Source organism: Telopea speciosissima, chromosome 7, assembly GCF_018873765.1.
Source record: "Telopea speciosissima isolate NSW1024214 ecotype Mountain lineage chromosome 7, Tspe_v1, whole genome shotgun sequence".
Taxonomy (NCBI): domain Eukaryota; kingdom Viridiplantae; phylum Streptophyta; class Magnoliopsida; order Proteales; family Proteaceae; genus Telopea; species Telopea speciosissima.
The window spans coordinates 28881380-28906445 of record NC_057922.1 but is presented as its reverse complement, the minus strand read 5'-3'; the positions used below and the strand labels follow the sequence as shown (position 1 = coordinate 28906445).

Genomic DNA, 25066 nt, shown 5'->3' with positions numbered 1-25066 from the left:
AGCTTTGTGGTCTAGGTTACCTCTGTTTTTCTTCTTTGTTACTTGGGAATCTATTGTTCTTGCTTGAAGTGCTGTTGATTGCTCCTCTCAAGTGTTTGTTTTACAACCACAATGGGTGAAAAAACTGTTGAGACATCTGAACTTCCCACTGTTACACAGCCTTGCCAATCCCTCTATCATATGAGAATCCAAATGTTCAGCTCCCCATTGTTAAGCTTGATAGTAACAATTACTTGGATTGGTCACGGTCAATGAAGCTTATCCTTGAAGTAGGGGAAGTTGGGATATATATCCGGGAGCTTTAAGGCCCCTTCCATTGATGATCCGGGTTACTCTAAATGGGAAACCGAGAACTCCTTGTGATGACTTGGCTCATTTTTTCAATGAAGCCGAGATTGGAAGAAGGTTTATGAGCAAGGAGACAGCCAAAGATATTTGGGATAGTGTTGCTCGTATTTTTGATAGAGTGGGGGACTCTACAAAGGTTTATCAACTTCTTCAACAGTTGTTAGCCTACGTCGGGGTGACAAAAGTATCTCTGAGTACTATAGCCTTGTTGTGGGACTTTGGGAGGAGTATGATCACTACAGAGATCTCGGTGTGTCTGTTGATGAGCCTAAAGTGCATCGGTTATTTGAGAAGGAGAGGGTCCTGTTCCTTCTTGGAGGTCTTAACTACGAGTTTGAACCCATACGGGTCGAGATACTTGGCCGACCAAGTCTTCCCTCCCTGGAGGAGGTGTGTGGTTATTCTGAGTGAGGAGACGCATAGAAGTGCTATGGAGACCACTCCCCGTTGAGCGCTCTGCTCTTGTTTCATCCACTCCACGAGGACCGTCCTCCCTTCACTAAGGGGGCTGGTAGAGGCCGATTCTCCTGTGACTATTGTGGCAAATCCGGGCATAAAAGGAGTTTTGTTGGGATCTTCATGGGAAACCACCCTCTCGCATCCGGAGGACAGAAGGACCGAAGAAGAATGGGCCTAAAGCCCATGTTGGGGTTCATGAGTCGATTCATCCTCCCTCTCCAAAGAAGACATAGCAGACTTTTCGTCGGATTGTAGCACACTTGGATGGATCCTCCTCTCTGCACCCACTACTTCCATTGCTCTCTGAGGTCTCTACTTCATCGCCACTACACCCTGGGTAATTGACTCGGGGGCCACGGATCACATGTGGTAGGTCTCCTTTTTAACTCCTACTCGGTTTGTTCACGGAAAAGATAAGGTAAAATTGCTGATGGTTCCCTTTCTTCCATCTCGGGTAAGGAGATGTCCAAGTTACTCCACTTATCCCTTTGAAGTCTGTCTTTCATGTTCCCAACTTTGCCACTAATCTTCTTTCCATTAGCCAATTGACTAAATCTTTGAACCGCTTTGTCACATTTTTTCCTACCCATTGTCTTTTTCGGGATTTGGTGACGAAGAAAGTGATTGGCGATGGGCGTGAGGCGATGGATTATATGTTACGGACACTTGTGCTTCCCCGTGACGATAGCTCAATCTTATGTGTGTGGGCAACATGGCGGACGTACGGGAGGACATTTTGCTTTGGCACCGGCGTTTGGGACATCCTTCCTTTTCTGTTATGAGAAAAATGTTGCCACATTTATTTACCTCTTTTCTGTCAATCATGTTTTCCATTGTGAACCTTGTCTTTTTGCAAAAAGTTGTAAGACAGTTTATCCATCTTCTAGCAATAGATCTATTTCACCTTTTCACATTGTTCATCTTGATGTTTGGGGCCCTTCCCCTGTTACTTCTTTACGTGGCTTCCGCTACTTTGTCTCCTTTATTGATGACTTCTCTCGAGTTACTTGGGTTTATCTCTTGAAACAAAAGAGTGATGTCTATGTTGCATTTAAAAACTTTTATGAGTTGGTTTACACTCGGTTTCAAACTCGTATTCGATTGTCCGTTCGATAAAGGTGGAGAGTATATGTATGGTGGTTTGGAGTCCTTTTTTTCGACCGTGGCATTATCCACCAGGTGGCTTGTGTTGATACCCCTCAACAAAATGGGGTTGCTTGAAAGAAAAAACCGCCACTGCTTGAAGTAGCCGGTCTCTTTGGTTTACAATGCATGTTCCAAAAACCTTTTGGTCCGATGCCTTACTCACTGCAGTCTTTCTTATCAATCATATGCCCTCCAGTGTCTTGAACTTCAAAGTACCTCTTGCGGTCTTACCCTTACTTTCTTCTTCTTTTTCACTTCCCCCGGGTCTTTGGTTGCATCTGCTATGTCCATCTTAGCAAATCTGCCCACACTAAATTGGATCCTAAGTCCTCGAAGTGCATCTTTCTTGGGTATTCCTCTACCTCTAAAGGCTACACATGTTATCACCCTCCTACCCGTCGGTGGCTTCTCTCCAAAGATGTTTCTTTCTTTGAACATCTCCCGTATTTTCAGTCACCTCTTCGGGGGAGTGTCGTAGTAGTGAGGTTGAAGAGGCTCCTGAGTTTCTATCATTTCCTTCCCCCTCTCTCGTCCCTATTTCCCTATTTCAAATTGACAAGGGAAAGAAAAGGTCCGAGGATCTTGTTGTTGAGGGGAGTCTCCGAGTGTGCAGAGGTGAGCAGAGAGCAAGGGGAGCTACTTGTGTACACAAAGGACAAGAGAAATCCTCCTTCATGGCTCCCTATCTGAGAAGACTGCCAAAATCCTCCTTCGTCTCCTCATCCCGAGGCAGGTATACCTTCCTCTACTCCTACACCCTCGAGACTTAGATCTTCCTATTGCTCACCGCAAAGGAACTCGAGCTTGTACTAATCCCATTGCCAAGTTTGTCTCCTATGATTCTGTCTCCCCTACGGTATTGCTTTCACGAGTGGCTATCTCCTCCATCTCTATTCCTAAGAATGTAGTAGAGGCCATGGCTGATCCAAAATGGAGAGAAGCAATGAATACCGAGATGGTGGCCCTTGAGAAGAACCACACTTGGGATCTTGTTGAACTCCCAAAGGGGAGAGTTCTGTTGGATGCGAGATGGGTATTCACGGTCAAGTTCAAGTCGATGGTGCTGTAGAGAGATATAAGGCAAGGCTGGTTGCTAAGGGCTATACCAGTGTATGGCATTGATTATCGAAACCTTTGCTCCGGTGGCCAAGCATAACTCCATTCGGGTACTCCTCTCAATGGCTGCAAACCTTGATTGGCCATTATACCGACTTGATGTAAAGAATGCTTTCTTACATGGTGACTTAGAAGAAGAAGTCTACATGCACTCTCCCCCGGTTCAAGCATCCTAGTGGCAATGGAAAAGTGTGTCGTCTCGGGAAGCGCTTTATGGCCTTAAACAATCTCCTAAGGCTTGGTTTGAGAGGTTTAGGCAAGCTATTCTCTGAGAATGGATACATCCAAAGTCAAGCTGATCACACTTTGTTTATACAAAGGAAGGGCAACACTATTACAGCTCTTATTGTATATGTTGATGACATTGTGGTCACGGGGAACATGAAACCGAAATCACAAAGCTTAAACTTTACTTGGCTCGCGTTTGAGATCAAAGATCTTGGTCCATTGAAGTATTTTAAGGGGATTGAAGTTTCAAGATCCAAGCAAGGGATCGAGTGTTTGTCGAGAGGAAGTTTGTCCTTGATCTACTTACAGAGACGGGGTACTTAGGGTGTAAACCAACCTTCTCTCCTATTGATCGAGAATCACAAACTAGGAGAAGATTGTGGTGAGCCCCTTGTAGATGCTTTGAAAAATATCGAGAGATTAGTAGGCAAGCTAATCTATCTTTCCCTTACCGGACCGGGACATAGCCTATCTTTGTTGGCGTGGTAAGTCGGTTATGCATGCACCCAAAATGGGACATCTTGATGCGGTGTATAGGATCCTCGGATACTTAAAGTCATGCCCTGGAAAAGGTCTTCTCTTCTCTAGAAATGGTCACTTGAGGATCGAAGCATACAATCGATCTTGGGCTGGATCTATTTCGATCGAAGATCCACTTCGGAATCTTGTACTTTTGTTGGTGGGAATTTGGTTACTTGGAGAGTAAGAAGCAACTGTGGTGGCTAGGTCAAGTGCTGAGGCGAATTTAGAGCTATGGCTCACGGTGTGTGAAGCCTTGTGGTGAAGAGACTTGTTCGGAATTGGGATTTGAGGCTATCAAACCTATGAGTTTATATTGTGACAACAAGGCAGCCATAAGTATTGCCCACAACCCGAGTGCAACATGATAGGACCAAGCATGTTGAGGTTGATAGACATTTTATCAAGGAAAGATTGAGTCAAAGACCATCTGACCCCTTTTGTGAAGACGAATGAACAAGTGGCCGACATCTTCACCAAAGGACTTAGCACTCATCACTTTGATTTATTGAACAAGTGGGTATGTATGACATATACCACCCAGCTTGAGGGGGAGTGTTAAGAATAGGAGTTTAAGGGTATTCTTGTATATAACCACATGTATTTTATATTTCTTCTGTTATTTGTATAAGGCCAGGGGCCCCTGTGTAATTAGTTATTCTTTTTCAATATAAGGAAGTTTGTCTCTAGTTTGAGAAAAGAGAGATTAAACACAACCGTATGTGCTCTTCTCTTTCCCTCTCTTTTTCTTCTTCTCCTTCCTCTCTAAAACTGAACAAAAAGGAGGAGGAATGGAAAAGCTTGGTTGAAGGCTTGGAACCTCACTTTATGGAGCCCTCTACGTGGAGTTTTTCTACATTGGGGAAGGTAAGCCATTGAAACCCACATCTCTTCATCTATTTTGAGTTTTGAGGTTTGGGAAATGGGAGAGATTCGACCTAGGGTTCTCTTGGAACCTCTAAACCTAGACTATGGTGGAGTTATTTCACTCCATCACAAGCTCTAAGCCTAAGCAATCTCTTTCCATTTGAGAAATTTAAGGTTTCTACCCTATTATGTCATAAATTAGATTATCTTTGTTTTTCCTCTTAAATCCATGGGATTACATGGACCTAATGAGGTCTTAGAACCCTAATGGACCTAGGAGGAAGCTTTCTTGAAGCCCCCCTACCTTTAAACCCCTTGGAAAATGAATCCCTAGCAAGAAACCCTTCAATTTTTGATTCCTGCGGTATGTGGTTTTACATGTGGTTTTGACACTGAGAAACCACACCGCAACCACCCTTAGCGAGAGACCTTCCTAAGCCCCGGTTAGCTAGGATTTACATGTGGTTTCAGACACTGCAAGAAACCATCCTAATTACCTTCGAGAAGGCCCCTGTGAAGCTCGGATTTACACTCGGTTTCAGTTTTCTGAAACCACATCTGCAACCGACCTTGACTAAAACTGTCCTGAACCCCTGGTTTCCTAGGATTTACATGTGGTTGCAGAATTTGGGCATAAAACCACTCCTGCAACCACTTTGTTTCTGAAACCTTATACTTAAGTGATTATGGGAGACCTTTTGGGGATCCTTTCCCTTCGCTCGTTTAACCTTATTTCACTCTTTGTTTAGGTTAATATATTCATCTTGTGGCTTATTGCTTGATCGAGACGACAACTGATAATCTTAGTGCTTGGCGTATACGTTGTGAGTGGGTTTGGTTGTTTGGGCTTGATATTATTATTGCATTGTATATTATGTTATCATTACAAATTATTAAGCATACTTGCGCATATTGCATACTTTTATATATGAATGTTATGATGTTAATTGGAGATGCTTTACTTTGATGGGTCTCGGTGTCGGTGGGTGCCGGTGCCGGAACCCCGGATACTATATATATTTATGAAGAAATTATGTTGAATGTCATGTTGAACGCTATGTGCGCCGTGCGCGTCTTGTGTAAGGGCACTAAACCGAGATGAAAAGTTGATGCGCCCGGATTACCTCTCGGGACGATAGGACTTGCATGTAGTCGTGGCTAGGATTTTACACCCTTATGCTACGACCCTTACCAACGGGGGTTTAGGTGTTGGGTAATCGACACAGGATTCGTGGAGGTGGGAGAGGCCGATCATGGTAGTATTGGTTATCGGGTCGCCACTGAGTGGTCTTGGAGGCTTTGATCGGCGTAGGTCCCAGGTGACAATTGAGGTTTCATTGTGGCGATAAGTTAAGTGACCCACAGTGTCTCCCGAGTTGTCACAGTAGCATATGCCATTGACTTAGTTGTGATGTTAGGTGGAAAAATTACTTAACATATGCATGCATCATTGGACTATGTGAATTGTGTGTTTGTGCATCCCCATCCCCTCACTGGCTCAGTGGAGAGCTAACCCCCTCGTGTACACAATTTTTAGATTATGATGCAGGTACGGAGGAGCCGGAAGCTGTGTTAGAGGAACATGGCAACGGGTGTCCTTGTGAAAATTGTGCCTACGGGCCGTGAGAATTCTGGGGACTTGTTCCCCTTTTGTTTATTTTAGGGCGTAGACCCATATATAAACATTTACTGCTATACCCTTGTTGATCATTATTAGATGGTAATGAAAAATGGATTAACTACAGTATTTATCATCTAGGCTTTGATCATCTTGTAACTATTGATTTTATACGCTTCCGCAAAACTATTGATCTTTTGGAATGTAATATTTTCCTTTTCGCACTCTGATATTATATTATTTTAATATTGGTTATGACTGTGCGTTGGGACACTGTGTCAGTGATCCTGGCAGCTTAGTAGGATGACACGCGTCATCCTAGTCACCCCTTATAATGTATTGTATCCCTTGTCTGGGATGGGGGCGTGACAGAAAGAAAGACAATGGAGGGTTTGGGATCGACAGGGAAAATAGGTTTTTGATTAAAAAAAATAAAAAATATGGTTAAAGGTACCAAAAGTACGAGGAAAGTAATAAAAAATGACACGAAGAATACAAGGGATAAAGGATATTTAAACAAAAAGATTAAAGATAAAGAGGTCAAGTGAAAAAGTAGCCACGAAGTATGAGTTTATGCATTTATATAATAGTATGATATGATATATATATATATATATATATATATATATATATATATATATATATAGGAGAATGTTCTTCTTAGTGCATGCGCAGTGCTGCGCCAGAACACATGGGCAGCTGTGCGGGCGGGGTGGTTATTGTGCCCACCCCATGTGTGCAGGCTCGCTGCGGCACAGAGAACAACGCCCCATATATATACTAGTAAATTTGCACGTGCAAATGCACGTGTTTGCTTTTTTTTCATGTATAAATCACCGAAATGAACACCCAACATTTTAGATGTTTTATTTAAATAATATAATTATTTATATAAACAAATATTATCTCTTATTATTAATTTTTAATTAATAATTAATAATAATTATCTCTTACTGAATTTATCTAAAAAATCGTGAGAACACTGAGTAGGGAAACGATTGGTCCCTTAATTTTTATAAAGGATAATTAATGTAGCATTAGGGGGGGTTTATTAATGGAGAAAATTTTTAATTTAGCTGAAAATTATAACAATTAACAATTAATAATTAGTGAAGGATATTTTCAAAATTATAACAATTAATTGAGTGGGGGTTTATCAATTGTTCGAGGAATAATGGATAATATTGTAATTTTTTTTTCCGGTAAGATAAGATGGGATTATTTTATACATTGGAAAGTGGGGTTTTATACATTGTTCAATGAAAAATGGGATTATTTTACTCTCTCTTTATAATTTATAATTTATAATTAATAATAATTATCTCTTATTGAACTTATCTGAAAAAAAGTGAGAAAACTGAGTAGGAAAACGATTGGTCCATTATTTTTTTAAAAAAGAACAAACATAGTAAAAACGCATGTGTAAGCATTTGTTAAGTGTTTGGAGAGTGAATTATTTTAGTTTTATAAGGTAATGAGACTTTTTCAATATGCAAAATAGTATCAAACACGTGCATGGCACAAATTATATTGAGTTTAAAACCCTAGTAAACATATGCACTGCAAATCTTTTAAGAATCATAAGTTAATTGGCTATCAATGTTAGTAAATTTCATACCAAAGTTCATGATTAGATGTACTCATTATAAAAATCATAGTATTTAAAAATTTTATGATTTGTCTACTATGAGAGAGGGATGAGCATGCTGCCTGCTTGTATTAGAATTATATTTGCATTAGGGGGTAAGTCACTTTCGGTGGATCACAAATCATTCTATAGGGGAGCCCACAATATTGAATTAGAAAGAAGAAAGACGTGAGAAGGTGTATATTTCAGTGGTAGAATGTCTTTCTTTTTTTCGCACCGACTATTATGTAAAAAAAAATTTTTATCTTGTGGGACCCATGTTCAAATAAATTTTATAAATTTTTATGATTTTCATATGATTTTTTGGGGTAAATATTGATACACCTTGGCTTCGCACAAGTTAATTGGCTATCAATTATGGCTAACCCACTCGTTAATAGGCTTCCCACTATGGTTTTTGGGTAAATTTTTTGTTGTTTTTGTGACATTATGGTAAAATTAGTCCCAAGTTAATTGACTATCAATGACATTGAAAATCTATTTGTTTTTTTTTTTTAGAAAGGAAGACTTGTTTCTATTTTTTTTTTGGAAGAATGGAAAAGCCCTTTTTTTTTTTTGGTAATGTCATATTCCTATTACTACTCATTCTCGACTTCTTAAGCAATTTAAATCCACTTACCTAAAAAAAGGAAAATTTTTTTGGCAGAAAGGAAGAGTCGCTATATATATATTTTTTGCAAGAATGGAGAAGTCTTTTTTTTTTATAATTGTATCCCTATTACTATTCATTCTCAAATGCTTAAATAATTGAAATCGACTTACCTAAAAAAAAGGAAATTTTAATGTAAACTTATTTAATTATAATAATAAAAATAATAATTAATATATATATTTTTTGATAGTCGTATAACTATCACTACTCATTCTTAACTTCTTAAATGATTTAAATCCACTTACCTTAAAAAAGAGAAATTTCAATGTAAACTTATTTCAAGTAATAATTAATAATTAAAATTTTTTTTTGTTGATAGTCGTATCATTATTACTACTCATTCTTAACTTCTTAAATAATTTAAATCCACTTACCTTAAAAAATGAAAATTTCAATGTAAACCACTCACGATTAATGAAGGCTATTTTTTTGGGAAAGAATGAGGAAAACGATTGATGAAGCCTATTTTCTTGGGAGAGAATGAGGGAGTGGATCAGGAAATACCTTTTTACCAAAAAAAAAAAGATAAGGAAATACCTTATCTACTAAGTAGGAGAACGATTAATGAAGGGTATTTTTTTGGGTTTATTGATATTGTTGAAGGGTATTTTTGGTATGAAAAGATTTACCATGACTCTTGAGTTCCTACTTTTATAATATAGTATGATAGTATGATATTTCATGTATCTAAAAAACTCTTGTCATGACCTAGATTGGTGAAAAAGAAATTGTTAATTTACTTTTCTTTTGGCCATTATACACACTTTATTTTTCCAGTGAAGGGAAGTCCAATTATTTTCACATATATACTCAAAAAATGCGAGACAATAAGAGAGCGAGGGGATTCTATTAGGCCAAGGTAGATTCAAGCTTCTAAGCCTAATATCATGAGCTCCAACTATCCATACAAGCTAGCACTGAAGCTTCACTAAGAAAGTTGCTTTCCAATGAGGATCCTATTCAGATTCTCCAGAGTGCCAGCTTCAGCCTATCCAACATTTTATTGGCTTTCTGAAGGCATTAACTACGCGGATCTGTCCTGTAACAGCACCCTTGTTTGCCAATGAAGGGGCATGTACCAAGCCTTGTCTAATTATTTTAAGGCAACACATTTCTTGTTGCCCATGTTTCTGCTAAGCTCCCATTTAATTTGAGGTTTTGTAAAGAATCATAAAAGAGTGAGGGTTCCACATGACGCCTGTTTGTAATTTTAAGCATTAGAAGGGGTAATTACAAAAAACCCTTAAAACATAAGGTATCTTGGGAATGTCTAGGGTGAAGCTACAGTAAAATGGGTGGTCAGGGGCAAAAGGAATTGGGACACTAACACAAAAGAGGGGAGAGAGAGAGAGAGAGAGAGAGAGAGAGAGAGAGAATCGATCCAAACCCCCCCCCCAACCCTTTTTATTGGGGGATAAAACTGGTATCCCATGGCCAATTGTTTATTTATCTCACTTTACTTTTTCTCTCAATCATGCGGAAATAGAATTCTTAGTCACCTATGATGAATTAAAGAAGCCTTAGACTTGAGAACTTCCTGATCTCAACATGTAGATCACTGCAAAAACGTGGCTTGTTAACTTCTTCATTGGCGGAATTTGAAACTAATATAAGGTGCATCACCCATCTCAACCACTTGGAAGCACAGATTAATTAGCTGGAGAATCAGCTTATTCAAATCTGCCAACCCACATACGACATCTAAGGTTACAATAGATTGTGGCCACTTCAGCCAATGCTAAGGCTATGTTTGGATGTCGGGAAAAGAAAAGATTCAAAAAATAGATCTTTATCTTCTCAGATTTCCCGTCGGGTACAGTTCATACGGTTCCTCTCATAGGAGGCAAAAATGACTACCTTTTCCCCTGCCCAAACACACTGCTCAGATGGGATACACTCCATCTTATTAGAGGCACTAGGGAAAGAGGCACTAGGGAACTGTGAAGGGCAGGGAACCTGAGGATAATTTTCCACCAAGCAAGTTATCCACTCAAACCAAAGGGTCTTGAAATCCTACAACCCTACGTTGGATGGCACTCTTTGCTCACCTGGCAGAGAGTCACAGAAGAGAGGAAATCCAACATTTCAAGGGTACACAAATCTCATAAAAAGGCATGTCTAAGAAATACTTCAAGAGGGAGGTTTGCATGATTTGCTTTGTTCCTTTTTTTTTTTCCAATATATATCTCAATTCTCATTTTCTTAGAAAATATGGCTTCATACGATTTTAGAAAAGGGAACTCTAAAACAACAGTGCTAAAACATGAAATTACGATTCTAGCAGAGAACAAACAAAACCCAAGAACAATATGGTCTTTACTAGTGTCTTAAGCTTATATCAAATGGCATAAGCAGATATTTTCATGGGTCAAGCATCTAAACCGAGACACAGTCACAACTCACAATCCATTCATTAACCCTGAAGACCAATAATACCTGGAACCAAAAAAAACAGAATAACAATGAATGAGTGTCAGTAACAGTTCTAAAGTTGGACAAATGCTTCAGTATATCATTTCTGGAAGATTATGCAACAAAAGTTAGGTACAAAGTAGTGGGTAAACTGTGATTACCACAGGCTATTCTGCCACCAGCGTTTCCAGTGGTTTTGCTGAGTTCATGTCCACCTGAAAACAACAATATTGATAAAGACAAGTTGTTAGTGCATTGCCTTGTGGAACAGAAACAAAAATTTAGATAACATTGAACATTTTCCCCAATTTAAGCCTTCTAAAATGGAACAGGGACTAGAAGTCTGAAGGATGCCAATGAAATTCTCCCCCCCCCCCCCCTTGAATATGAAATATTTACATTAACTACTGTCAAGACTACTACTAGTAGGCAAATATACAAATTACAAACATTACTGACAACTAGCATCGCCGTGTAACACCAGTAACATGAGATTACTGAGAATTGCCATTACAAAATTCACCTAAATTTTCAGTATGAATTGAGTGGAGTACACCAAATAGAAACTGCCACCATATTGCAGAAGCCCATTTCATTTTATTCTGCACCCTCGGAAAGACAATAGCAACTCCTTTTCCTGTACTTTTGTTCCTCACTTTCCACAAAATGTCCTACAACAAAAAGGTGTGAGAGACTATCCAATCTCTGCTTTCAAGATGCCAATTGCTCCAAGCATACTACAACTCTTCTACACTCGCCATCATCACCCAATTAATCTGAAACCTTTCAAGCACTCTAGGTCATAGGGTCAAAACAAATGGACAAAAATGCAAAAGGTTATCTAGTTGCTACGGTAGTCTATGAAACAGGTTTTCCAGCACCAGACTCTTCACCATTTTACTAAGAACTTTAATTGCTCCTCCACCACACTAAGATATCTAGTCCCTTCAACAGAAGTAAAACTTCCAGTGGCATCAACATTTGAATTTCAACAGATAGTAGAAACCCAAAACCTCATCAAATCTGTACACTTGTATGAACCCAGCCACTCAAGCTACTTTTCCTGCAAATTCTATAAAGTTACTGATCTAATTCTTTAGGAGCTCAATAAATGCCATAAATTGCTCAGAACCCAACTTTCATCCCATCCACTACCATATATCAGTATTTTGCTTAACATAGTTCAGCACATGAGGCATATTTTTCCGTACTCCCATCACATGATATCATAGCTCTGCATTAGTACCCACCCCCCTCCATGATTTAGAATATGTCACTTCCAGCACAAACTTCCTTAATTCTCCTCAAATTTGAGTGCCATTTTCCCAAAAATGCCATAATTACATCCTTGACTGGCTGAGTCATGCTACCACCTTCCTCTTCTGGAGTATCCTACAGGGCAATGCCACAGAAAATTCCTCTCAACCATCTTAATTCTATTTTCCACTGCTTTAGGAAACATATAGATTCAACCATAAAAGCTATTTATTTTCTTAGGAGACTAAGGGAAAAATTTAGAGAATGTAAATAAATAGATTAGATGTCCATATGGTTGAATTATAAAAAGTTTATAATAGAAAGTCCCTACAAATTTAATTCTATTTTCCACTGATTTAGGATCACCATATAGTTGACTTAGAAAAAACTTATAATAGAGTTCCTACAAAGTTAAGTTGGCAAGTGTTAGAGAAGAAATATTTTTCAAGTAAATAAGTGTACATGGTTAAAGATATGTATAATGATGTAGTGACTACTGTAAGAATTGGGAGGCAGGGTAATGAATACTTAATTACAATTAAATTACATCAATAATCAGCTCTAAGCCTGTATTGGTTTGCACTAGTCATAGATGAGCTGACTAGAGACATTCCGAATCAGATGCCTTGGTGTATGCTCCTTGCTCATGATATTGTTTTGGTGGATGAACAAAAGTAGGGATAAATGAGAAGTTGGAGTTATGGAGATCAACCATGAAATCAAAAGGTTTTAAGATGAGTACAACAAAAACAGAGTATATGGTGGGCAACTATAGTACCAATAGGACTGAAAGTGGGATGGTGAAAATTGAAAATATAGAGATGGCACAAAGTATAATTTTAGGAACACCAAGGTTCAATAATAAATAAAGAAAAAGAAATAAAGGATAATGGTGCACATACAATTAGAATAGGATGGATAAAGTGGAAGAGTGCATCCGGAATGTTGTATGATCAACAATTTCCTTTAGAACTCAAAAGGAAATTTATAAGATAGTTATACGACCGAAAATGGTGTAAGGAGCTGAATGCTTGGCAAGAAAGATATGTTATATATAAACTCTGTGTAATTGAAATGAGGATATTGAGATGGATGAGTGATAAAACTAGAAAAGATAAAATAGGAAAGGGAAAATTACTTGGACACCCCCTGTACTATGGCCATTTTGCTTAGTCTCCCCAATGTTTGAGACAATTACTTGAACACCCCCTGAAGTTTACCATTTCTTTCAAGTAGCCCTGTCCGTTAGTCAGTCACCGTTACCATGGGTTAAATATTTTATAAATGCCTAAACTACCCTTAAGGTGTAATGAAGTGACATATTTGCCCCCCCTTCTCTTTCTTCTTCTTCTTCTTTCTCCTGCAACCAAAAAAAAAAAAACCAGGAACCATGGCTGAAATCACCAACCCGGAATTTGGGTGGTTTCAGAAAATCAGCAACTCAAGGTGTCAGATTGACACCAAACTAAGGTCGAGGGAGCCTTTTAGGTAAGCCAATAATGTTCAAAAATATCAGACATAATTGATGGTCTGATTGTAAATAATCTCACATTCAAAGCTGTCCAAAAAAACCAGAAAAACAGGGCATTGCCAGCCCCTTGGAGAAAACTGATTACACAACATCAAAAGCTTGAATCAGCCTCTGATTAGGTTCGAAGGTCCTTACCATAAGAGGGCCAACAAATTCAGATGTAGATACCTGAATGAAAGATCCCTACCACTTCTCATACTCTGGAGCAAACTTCAAAGAAAAGAATCTAATCTCTACCAATTCTCTCTTCCTTCAATGAAAGATCCCTACCTGAATTTACCACACTACCACACCCTCCACCTGCAAATCCCACTATCCCAAACAAAGTAAAAGAAAGAAAGAGAGAGAGCCCACACATCAGGTTTCAAGTGGACCAAGACGAAAAGAAGTTCAACACCAAACAGAAGAGGGAAAAGAAAATGGATTCGACATCAGGTGGTGGTGATGGTGATGCATCGGAGCCTAACTCAGGTGAGGGTCCTTCCGGAACAGGCGGTGGAGTAGGAGATGGATCATCGGCAGTGCCACCGAGTCGTTATGAGTCATAGAAGAGAAGAGACTGGAACACCTTCTTACAGTACCTCAAGAACCACAAACCACCTTTATCGCTCGCAAGGTGCAGTGAAGCTCACGTAATCGAGTTCCTCAAATACTTAGATCAGTTTGGGAAGACGAAGGTGCACCTCTCTGGTTGCGCTTATTTCGGTCACCCAAACCCACCCGTTCCATGCGCGTGTCCTCTTAGGCAGGCATGGGGGAGTCTCGACGCGCTCATAGGACGGCTTAGAGCGGCTTACGAGGAAAATGGTGGACGTCCTAAGTCGAAACTGTTTGGGGCTAGGGCTGTGAGAATTTATCTGAGGGAAGTGAGAGAAGAACAAGCCAAAGCTAGAGGGATTCCTTATGAGAAGAAGAAACGAAAGCGACCTACCACGGCAGCGACAACAACAACAACAACAACGGGCTTGGAATCGAATTCGTTGGGAGAGAAGGAAAGAGGGGTTATAGGACTTGAAGACTCGACCTTGAGGCTCGATTTGCTGCTATTATAGGAGTTAGAAAGCAGAGGTGGAGATGAAGGAAGATGAGGAGGTAATGGTGTAGAAACAGATTTGAATTAGGTTAATGCTTGGATGATTAGTTCATCCCAAGCACATTGTATTTATAACTATAATGAAATAGTAAAAATAATTACATAAGCAATGTGGGATTAAACCACATAAGAAACTAACAAATAATAAAGGAAAAAAGTCCAGAATACCCCCACGGTATTCTGGCCCAATATAACTAACACTCCCCCTCAAGTTGGAGCATATATATCATGCATGCTCAACTTGACTAAGATAGGATGAAACAGCTTGCTACTCAATCCCTTAGTGAACACATCAGCTAGCTGATCAGAAGACTTCACAAAGGGAACACAAACGAGGCCAACTTCAAGCTTCTCCTTAATGAAATGTCGGTCAACCTCCACATGTTTCGTGCGATCATGCTGGACAGGGTTATGAGCAATACTAATGGCCGTTTTATTGTCACAATAAAGCATCATTGGAAGATGGACAGCAACACCAATATCCGGCAATAACCCTCTAAGCCACAGAAGTTCACAAATTCCTTGTGCCATTGCGCAAAATTCGGCTTCAGCACTAGACCTTGCCACAACATTCTGCTTTTTGCTCCGCCATGTGACAAGGTTTCCACTCACAAAGGAACAGTAGCCAGAGATAGATTTCCTGTCAGGAGAACCAACCCAATCGGCATCAGTATAGGCTTCAACCTTCAAGTGACCATTGGCAGATAGAAGAATTCCCTTTCCTGGAGTAGACTTCAAGTACCTCAAAATACGACGGACTGCATCCATATGAGAGGAATATGGATCATGCATAAACTGACTCACCAAACGCATAACAACTGCAATGTCAAGACGTGTGTAGGAAAGGTAGATTAGTTTGCCTACTAACAGCTGATAGGCATCCTTGTCAACAGGCTCACCCTCTTTCTCCCTAAGTTTTGTAGTAGCTTCCATAGGAGTATCTGAAGGATGACAACCAAGTAGCCCTGTCTCAGTCAATAGATCAAGGACTTATTTTTTTTGAGAAAGAAAGATGCCCTTTGAAGATCGAGCAACTTCTATCCCTAGAAAATATTTTAAGAGACTCAGATCTTTGAACTCAAACTCACAGCCAAGAAGAATTTTTCAATCTCTGATTGCAGCATCATCATTACCAGTGATCACAATATCATCCACATAGACTACGAGAAGAGTAACCTTGTCACCAAGCCCTGATAAACAAAGTGTGATCAGCATTGCTCTGCTTGTAACCTGCTGAAATCATAGCCTTATGAAATCTGCCAAACCAGGCCCTGGGTGACTGCTTCAAGCCATAAAAGGCACGCTTCAATTTACAAACCTTGCCCTTAGTCCTGTCATCAGAGAAATCAGGTGGAATGTCCATATATATCTCCTCCTCAAGCTCCCCATGGAGAAAGGCATTTTTGACATCTAACTGTTAAAGATCCCACCCAAGATTTACAGCACAAGATAATAACACCTTGACAGTGTAGAGCTTTGCCACTGGTGCAAAGGTCTCCTGATAGTCAACTCCATAAATCTAAGTAAACCCCTTTGCAACCAAGCGCGCCTTGTACCTGTCCACCGAACCATCAGCCTTCTGTTTAACTACGAAGACCCATCTACAACCCACTGGTTTCTTCCCTGGAGGAAGAGCCACAAGATCCCACGTATTATTTTTGTGTAGTGCTCTCATTTCTTCCAACATTGCTGTCTTCCACTTTCCATCTGTAGATACTTCCTGCCAATTTCTAGGAACTGAAACAGAGGAAAGAGAAGATACAAATGCACGAAAAGAGGGAGAAAGAGAGTTATATGAAACAAAATGAGATATGGGATGTAAAATGCAAGTCCTAGTACCTTTGCGAAGTGCAATAGGTAGGTTGGAAGGAGATGGATTACCAGGAGATGTAGGATCTGTGTCTGGAGCCGGCAATTGGATGGGTACTAGTGCTATAGTGGGATGCAACTGCCCTCTTGTGGACCTTCCCCTTGTATAGGTGATCATGTTGGAGTTGTCAATTCTCTTCTGAAATTCACCAATAGTTCTCCGGACCGAAGTCTGTTCTCCCTGAGTAGGAATATTAACAACACTATTTTCTATGGTCTCCCCCAGTAAAGGATTCCCATTAGGTGAGGGAGTAACAACCAAAGGTTGTTGGGAGGTCTCCAAAGTAGGATGGGCAGCATCCAAGGGTGGATGGGAAGCATCCAAAAGGGGCTGGACAGCAGTTGTGGGTCGTAAAGAGGGCTAGGCAACCAGAGGCTCCTCAGGTAGAGGAATCTCGAAAGCCACATCTTCACCAACACTCTCCCCCTGAAGAGGTTGCGAAGAATAATAAGAAAGGGACTCATGGAAAACAACATCCATGCTAACCATGGTACGGTAGGAAGGGGGATGGTAATATTTATAGCCTTTCTGGGTTGGAGAATAACCCAAGAAAATACAACGGAGTCCTCGAGGTTTAAGTTTGCTGGGAGATTTAGTATCTCGAGCATAATACACACAACCAAATACCTTGAGAGGCACAATAAAGGAGGAATTACCAATTAAAACATCAGAGGGGCTACGGGAGTGAAGTACCCGAGATGGCAGCCTATTGATGAGATAGGCTGCCATAATAACCGCATCACCCCAATATTGAGACGGGACATTCCTCGCAAACATTAATGCTCTGGCCATTTCTAACAAGTGGCGGCTTTTCCTTTCTACCACACCATTCTGGGCAGGGGTATCAACACAACTAGTCTGATGAATGATTCCATGGTCAGCCAAATATTTTTGAAATTGTGATTCTTTATACTCTGTTCCATTATCACTTCTCAATATTTTGAGAGTAGCCTGAAAATGAGTTTGGACCATTTTATGAAAGTGTTGAAAGCATGAAAAAACTTGGTTTTTGGTGTGCAAGAGATAGACCCATGTGTTCCTAGAATGACAATCAATGAAAGATACAAACCACCGATAGCCAGAAGTAGAGGGTTTACGATTAGGGCCCCAAACATCAGAATGCACCAACTCAAAACAAGAAGAACTTCTTTTATTTGAAATAGGATAATTTGAACGTGTCTGTTTGGCCAAAACACACGCCTCACAAAAATAATCATCCTTAGTATGTAGGGTGACCAAACTAGGAAATAAATGTACTAAAATTCCTAAAAGGAGGTGACCTAACCTAGAGTGCCACTGGTAGAATTCAGAAGAGACCATGGAGTTTTGGTGTAGTGGAGAAGGTAATGGTGGTCGAGAGAAGCGACCATCATCAAGCAGGTACAGCCCACCGTGCACTTTACCCAATCCAATTGTCTTCCCAGAGGCCAGATCCTGAAACACACAATGAGAAGGAAAGAAAATAACTTTGCAGTTAAGATCATGAGTAATACTACTAATGGAAAGATGGTTAGTAGTAAAATTAAGAATGTGCAAAACAGAAGTTAATGGAAGGGAGGAAGTGCAGTTGATGATTCCCTTTCCAGGGATAGATGAAAGAGAACCATCAGCTACCTTAACCTTGTCCTTCCCAGAAGTAGGAGAGTATCGATGAAACAAACTAGAGGAACCGGTCATATGATCTGTGGCCCCAGAATCTATGATCCAAGGATGGGAGGCTACAGAAGCACAATGACCGCCAAAAGGAATACCTGACCGGGCAAAGTGTGAACCTGAATGAGCGGAAGAATTGGCAGTAGCTGATGTAGTAGAGGCAGCAGCAGCAGAAGACCTCAGCATACGTCGCAATGCCTGTAGCTCATCCTGGGATAGACCAAGGTCAATAGTAGGGTCTATAGTAACAGTCTCAGTCTGATGGGCCTTGGGCTTTGTCTTGGTCTTGGTCTTGGTCTTGGCAGCACGTTTTGCTTCAAAGTCGGCTGGTTTCCCATGAAGTTTCCAGCACCTCTCCTTGGTGTGATATTGTTTGTGACAATGCTCATAAACAACAGTCCCTGTAGTAGAATCACCAAGAGAAGCAGTGCCAATAGGTGTAGGAGTGATGGGGGCAGCAGCCTTGAGAGCAGATCTGTCAGTAATAGGAGGATGTAATAAGGCAGCCCTACAGTTCTCCTCAGAAAAAACCAATGCATAAGATTGTTTAAGTGTGGGAAAAGGTGTATGGCCCAACACTTGAACACGAATGGGATCATACTTCATATTCAAACCAGCTAAAAAATCATAGACTCTGATCTTGTCCACATGTTTCTTATAAGAGGCAATATTAGCAACTGTAGAGGGGTGAAAATCAGAGTAATGATCCAACTATTGCCACAGGCTGCGGAGAGAAGCATAGTAGTCCGAAACAGAAAGGTCTCCCTGAGTAGTGTGAAGGACCTTCTTTCGAATTTCATAAACCTGGGCATCATTGCCAAGCTGTCAGTAGGTCTCCTTGCAAGTAGCCCAAATCTGGTCGGCAGTATCCAGAAGAAGATAATTATGCTGTAAAGCTGAAGTCATAGAGCCTATGAGGTAGGACATGAGAACACCATTATTAGCCAGCCACTTGGTCTGATCAGGGCCTTTATCACTAGGCTTAACAATAGTGCCATCAATATGGTCAGTGAGGCCACGGTCAGCAATGGCAAAGGAGGCTGATCTGGACCACAGACGGTAATTTGAGCCATCCAGTTTGATGGGGTTAGGTGGAAAGTTGTGATAATCTGCCTTGTGATTGCCATCATGAACAGAAGTAGCAGTAGAGTTGGTAGAGTCACCCATAACGGCAGCAGAGAAGGCCAAACAACTTCAAGTATAGTCCCAAACAAATAGAACCAGCAGCCAAAAAGGAACCTTGATCGATTATGGTTTTTAGGGTTTTGAACAAAACCCTAAAGTGATGGAATCGATGGATGAGCCTAGGTTGTAATGATGAGATCGATCTCAAGGTCTTCACACACCAAAAAACAGATCTGTAGAAGCTGATATAGCTGTCGAAGGAGCCCTTATAAGTGAAGAAAACACCTGCAAAAAATCAGCAACAGTGGGCAGCAATAACTCTAAGATCGATAGATGTCAGGGTTTTGAAAAGAACCCTGATAATAGAGGAATCGATCTCAAGGAAGTCTTCAATCTTGAGGAATAATTTCGAACCAATAAAACAACAATTCGCGGCCTTCCTGGTCTTCAAAGAGAGGAGAGGAGCCCTTGTATCCGATGTAGAAGCAATCTCCAAGAAGGAATCAAGAACCAATATCACAAAGAAGTGTTGATTGGAGTCTATCGAACAGAATTAAAAGTCATAAAAGAGGCAATGGGGGCAGCAACTGGATCGCATGATTACCTCATCAGTGCTGCCCTATATGGGAATGAAGAATAAGGGAGAAGAAGGAGAGAACTAGCAGAGAAGAAGATCGAGAGAGAGAAGAAGAACAAAAAACGAGAAAAATTGGTGTCCCTAGTTCGAAATCTGCTCTGATACCATGTAGAAACATATTTGAATTAGGTTAATGCCTGGATGATTAGTTCATCCCAAGCACATTGTATTTATAACTATAATGAAATAGTAAAAATAATTACATAAGCAATGTGGGATTAAACCACATAAGAAACTAACAAATAATAAAGGAAAAAAATCCAGAATACCCCCACGGTATTCTGGCCCAATATAACTAACAAATGGGTTTGAATCGGCTGCAGATCGCCTTCTATTAGCACCCCAAGAGAACGAAAACGAAGAACCAAATCCATATTTCTCTTGGGCTATCAGCTGCGGCAGTTGAAGCAGGATTTCAGCGGCTTCAAATTCGTCATCATCGAAGAAGCTACTGTTGCTAAAGCTCCCACTGTTGCAAATCTGATGCAATAGTGCGTCAGATTTGAAACTCCATTGTCACCGCCAAGTACAGATTCAGATGTAGGTACTCTGGACTTGCGATTTAGGTGAGTTAATACCTGCACCCCTGTTGATTGGATTCGTATGAGGGTTTAAGAAGAAGAAGAAGAAGAAGAAGAAGAAGAAGAGGAAGAAGAAGGGTACTTTGGTAATTTTAATTTTATTGTTTTTATTAAATAGGTGATAAGGGTACAATAGACATTTTTATTTAAACACTAACAACAGACTAACACCGTCAAGTCTCGGGGGGTGTCAAGTAATTGTTTCAAACGTTGGTAATCGTAAGCAAAATGGCCATAGTACGAGGGGTGTCCAAGTAATTTTCCCAATAAGAAATAAACAAGTAGAGATGATTCAGGAGTAGTTCAAATAAACGATATGTTGCGAGAAAGTTGTTTGAAGTGGCATGGACATGTGCAACAAAGGCCTTTGAACACCCTAGTGCAAAGGGGTAATTTAATTCAGATTGAAAGAGCTAAAGAGCCAGGTGTAAACCGTAAATGACTTCAGGAGGAGTGAAGACATGCATAGCTTAGGACTAGTAACAAGTATGGCTTTGAATAGAGCTGAATGAAAAAAAAAAAGATCAATGTAGCCGACCTCATTTGGTTGGGACAAGGCTGAGCTGAGTTGACTGATTAGGAAACATACATATAGAAACATAATAAATTGTTAGACTTTGCCTAACGAAGATTGAAGCCTTCCATGATGGCAGTCTCTTTTCTCCAACTACATGGTCCCAAAATTGATCATTATACTTACATCAATGGTTATACCCAAATAATTTGTAGTCAACAGAGCACCTTCAATGTGGGGATAGATGTATATGTTTGAATGTTCAACTCCATTTTGGCTATTTTTCATACTTCCTGAGTTTGATATCTTGAGCAAATGTTAGATTTTTACAGCCACATAATTCCCGCAAGACAGGAAGCTGCAGAGAAACAATTACTTCCTAAAAGTAGAAATTAACCTACCAAACAGTTACCTGGTTTACTGAAATGTTCAGGTAAGACTAATACAGTGTATCTAGAGCAACAATCCAAAAATCCTGTGTAAGTCTTCCATCATGCAAATTATGACCTTCGATAATTGATGAAAAATGATCAAATGCTTTTCAACATCAATTCAGCATTCAGTCCATCATGGTCCACACTTCTTTCTCATCATATAATCGGGCCTTCACAATGTTATTTGAGATGGCACCAACTTAATATGGATGATAAGAACTCTACTCGCTTGTTGAGCACAATAAGCAGACTCCACAAAGTCCTAAAGCAGAATTTGTTGATAAAGTTAATGTTTAACCAAATTGTGCCTTCATGATACTTCACTCCTGGACAGGACATGAATCACTGGGTAGTCTCCTCATTCATTTGATTTCGTGGCTAATATACCCCATCAGAAAAATATAAATGATCAGAAACTTGGGTCAGATTTCATGAATTGACTATAAGTTTTTAAAAGGATTTTGTAACTTGCATCAGTTCAGCCCCTTCCACTGTATGAAACAGACAGAAAGACAATCCAATTATGAACTCTGGTTTAATCAACAAGTTGTAAGAATCCATAAGCAGGCTTAAATTACCTGTTCTCTCCTGTCCCCCCCGCCCTCCCAAAAAAAAAAAAAAAGTAAAGAAAAGTGCCTGAGGCAAGCAGATAACAGAAACAACAATTATAGTGAAGAAAAATGAAGATTACCTTTTCCAAGGTCATCAGGATCAGCATGGACAACAACAGCCCTTCCAACTATTGAATTTGGTCCACTCAGAGGAATCTATAACCATAAACAAAAGATTGTGAAGAAAACTTCAGTTATGTTATGCCATATATTAGACATTTGTGATTTGAAAGGGTGGAAATGCAAGCAATAGATTACCTGACTATCAGAAATGTTGAGAGTGACAGTACCTGAAACAAAATAAGCCCATAAAATTTCCTTCAGGTGGCAGACAAAGTCTCTTAAAGCCATCTAACTTGACTTGGAACTTAAGTTAAACCATTAAAACCCCACCCCCATGCCCAACCTCTATAATTAACAAAAATATAAATAACAGTAATAATGATGATGCTGAATTTTTATTGACTCATACTTAAAAAAGAAAAATGAAGAATTCATACCATCTGCACCAGCAGTGATATTTCCTAGGTCACCAGCATGACGGTGCTCATCTTCTGGAGCACCATGCACCTTGCCAGCAGGATTAAAATGAGGTCCTACAAATCCAAATCACAAGCAATAGAAATAATTCAGTGTTCATGCCAATCTCTTCTTCCTTGTTAGATAAGAATGAGTGTCATTGGGTAGTGCACAATACCAGTTGACATGCAACCATTTGTTGTGTCACCAAGAGCATGAACATGGAAGCCATGCTGACCAGGTTTAAGACCAGAGATACTTCCAGTCACAGCAGTCGGACCTGAATTAAAGAGGAAACCAAAATAAACATGGATTCAACTTTATAAAATTTTATATAGGGACCAATAATAAAGGCAACACCTACATGACTAGACAGAACAAGTATAACATAAGCCTAAGCAAGGGTCTCAATAGGCATACAACTGGTATTCTTTTAGGCATTGCACTATTCTTTCATAAGAAGACACCACGTGCCCAGAGTTCGGTACTAGGACAGCTAATTTAAACTACACTCAGTATGTTTCTTCAAGGCCATGGAGAGGTTTTTCTCCTCAGTCACCTGTTCTACCACATGGCATGATTGGATGGTGCTCAAATTTTGTGGAGAAATATACCCCTAGGTCCCTAGTTCACATGTCAACTTTCAGACCAAATGGAGTTTGCCAAGTTGCGAAACAGGGCTTCAAATTTTCCAAGAAATGGGAGTGTACAGTATTGTTCAGAGTATGGTACGTGTGCATGGACATACATGTGGATGCATGCCGATATATGGGGCATATGGTTGAAGTTGAGTATGAAATTTGACATCTGCCCTATCTAGACAGTCCCCTCTATCCAACAATTTGAAATCAGCACATAATCTCGCCACATGGCAGAATTAGAGGTCCCTTAGGGACAAGAACCTACACTAGACCATGAAAGGCACAATATATATATATCATGTCGTAACCAAAGTTGGTGAAAACCTTACTTTTTTGTCCTTCTAGTATAACATACTTATTTCTTCAATGACGGTAAATCTTGTCATTTCACATGGACAATGACACAGCATTTTCAGTCACTTCCAAATTATTTTTTCCTCAACATCAATTTTGGGAATAAGATAATCAAAAGAAGGTTATAACTTCTCATGCAACCACCTTGGTGACAAGGTGTGTGCCTGTATATATATATATTCTTTAGAGAGTCCTAGGTCAACGTGCAGCATGTTAAACTACCTAAGCAATGCCTGCCTACTCTAGCAAATACACCATTGAAAGATAAAGCTATAACCAATGAACAGTAATATGACCAATATTAAACTGCATGATTGAATGTAAATTATCCTACCATCTCCTCCTTCTTGGGTAAAGTAGATGGTGCCACAGACACCCTCACTGCTATTCAGAACGGCAACAGCCTTCACCATTGTTCAGTGTGATCTATTAAAAAAAAAAAAAACCCACAATTGGAGCAATAAACGTATATGAGAAGAAATCTAAACAGGATACTAGAATGATACTGGCAAAACATGATGAAAATTAATGGAAAGCTCCTATAAAAAAATTCCAGAACGGTTGAGTTTTAAATTTAACACATGTTATTATGGAAAGCAAAAGCAGAGAAATTTTAGCTTAAAAAATCCAAAGGGAAGCTTTGCGAAACATCAACAGGTCTGAACATAGCCAATCAAACCTACAATCTAGAAAAAGCCAACATCACCAAGCCTCATACAGAAGCAAAAGCATTTGAATAATTTAATTCCTAAAAGCTGCAAGTAAATAAACAAAAAGATTCTCTTCATTTGTTTATTCTTAAGAAAGGATCAGCAGTCAAAGCCCAGCACCAGACTAGTGAGACCAGACGAAATGAGACAGAAGAAATTGACAAATTACAAAAAAAAAAACCCAAAAAAGGGTCAAAATATACATCACTACACAAATGTTACTAGCACGTAAAAGATCAGCGTTCATTTGAAGCTGAAGAAGAAATGACAATGAAAGAAAGATGCAAACAGTGGAAATGAACGATAAAAGAGCATACGATGGTCGAAGAATCAGATCGAAGTCCCGAAATCTTACATATCAAAACAGCGTTCACAATCTAAAAGATCAAATTCACAATAACAAAGCGAGAAAAAAAAGGAAACGAACAAGAGAGAGAAGCAAAATTTCACCTCAGAACACCCCTTCACAGACACAAACAGGGAGAGACAGAGGAGAGAGAAGCTTGATCGAAAACACTGGTAG

At 39.7% G+C, this 25066-nt stretch overlaps 1 protein-coding gene and 1 long non-coding RNA gene across 2 annotated transcripts in view; one reads left to right on the top strand and one right to left on the bottom strand.

Moving 5' to 3' along the window:
• LOC122667711 overlaps positions 1-12985 on the top strand; it is a 23059-nt gene extending 10074 nt beyond the window's left edge. Inside the window, exons 2-3 of the long non-coding RNA XR_006333841.1 lie at positions 4195-4197; positions 12960-12985. This is a non-coding gene — a long non-coding RNA (uncharacterized LOC122667711). The remainder of the gene's footprint in view (positions 1-4194; positions 4198-12959) is intronic.
• Positions 10936-25066, bottom strand: LOC122667706 (superoxide dismutase [Cu-Zn]-like). The gene is made up of 8 exons (XM_043864099.1): positions 24994-25066; positions 24168-24259; positions 23017-23118; positions 22820-22915; positions 22578-22609; positions 22400-22475; positions 11175-11228; positions 10936-11037 (listed from the first exon to the last, which is right to left on the bottom strand). The coding sequence occupies exons 2-8, from the start codon at positions 24244-24246 to the stop codon at positions 11015-11017; spliced, it is 462 nt and encodes a 153-aa protein (XP_043720034.1). The 5' UTR covers positions 24247-24259; positions 24994-25066; the 3' UTR covers positions 10936-11014.

Coding starts and splice junctions, on each gene's coding strand:
- LOC122667706 (XM_043864099.1), bottom strand. CDS start 24,246: ATGGTGAAGGCTGTTGCCGTTCTGAATAGCAGTGAGGGTGTCTGTGGC. Junction 22,916..23,016: donor AAATGGTTGCATGTCAACTG/GTATTGTGCACT, acceptor TTGGATTTGTAG/GACCTCATTTTAATCCTGCT. Junction 22,610..22,819: donor TATCACTGCTGGTGCAGATG/GTATGAATTCTT, acceptor ATTTTGTTTCAG/GTACTGTCACTCTCAACATT.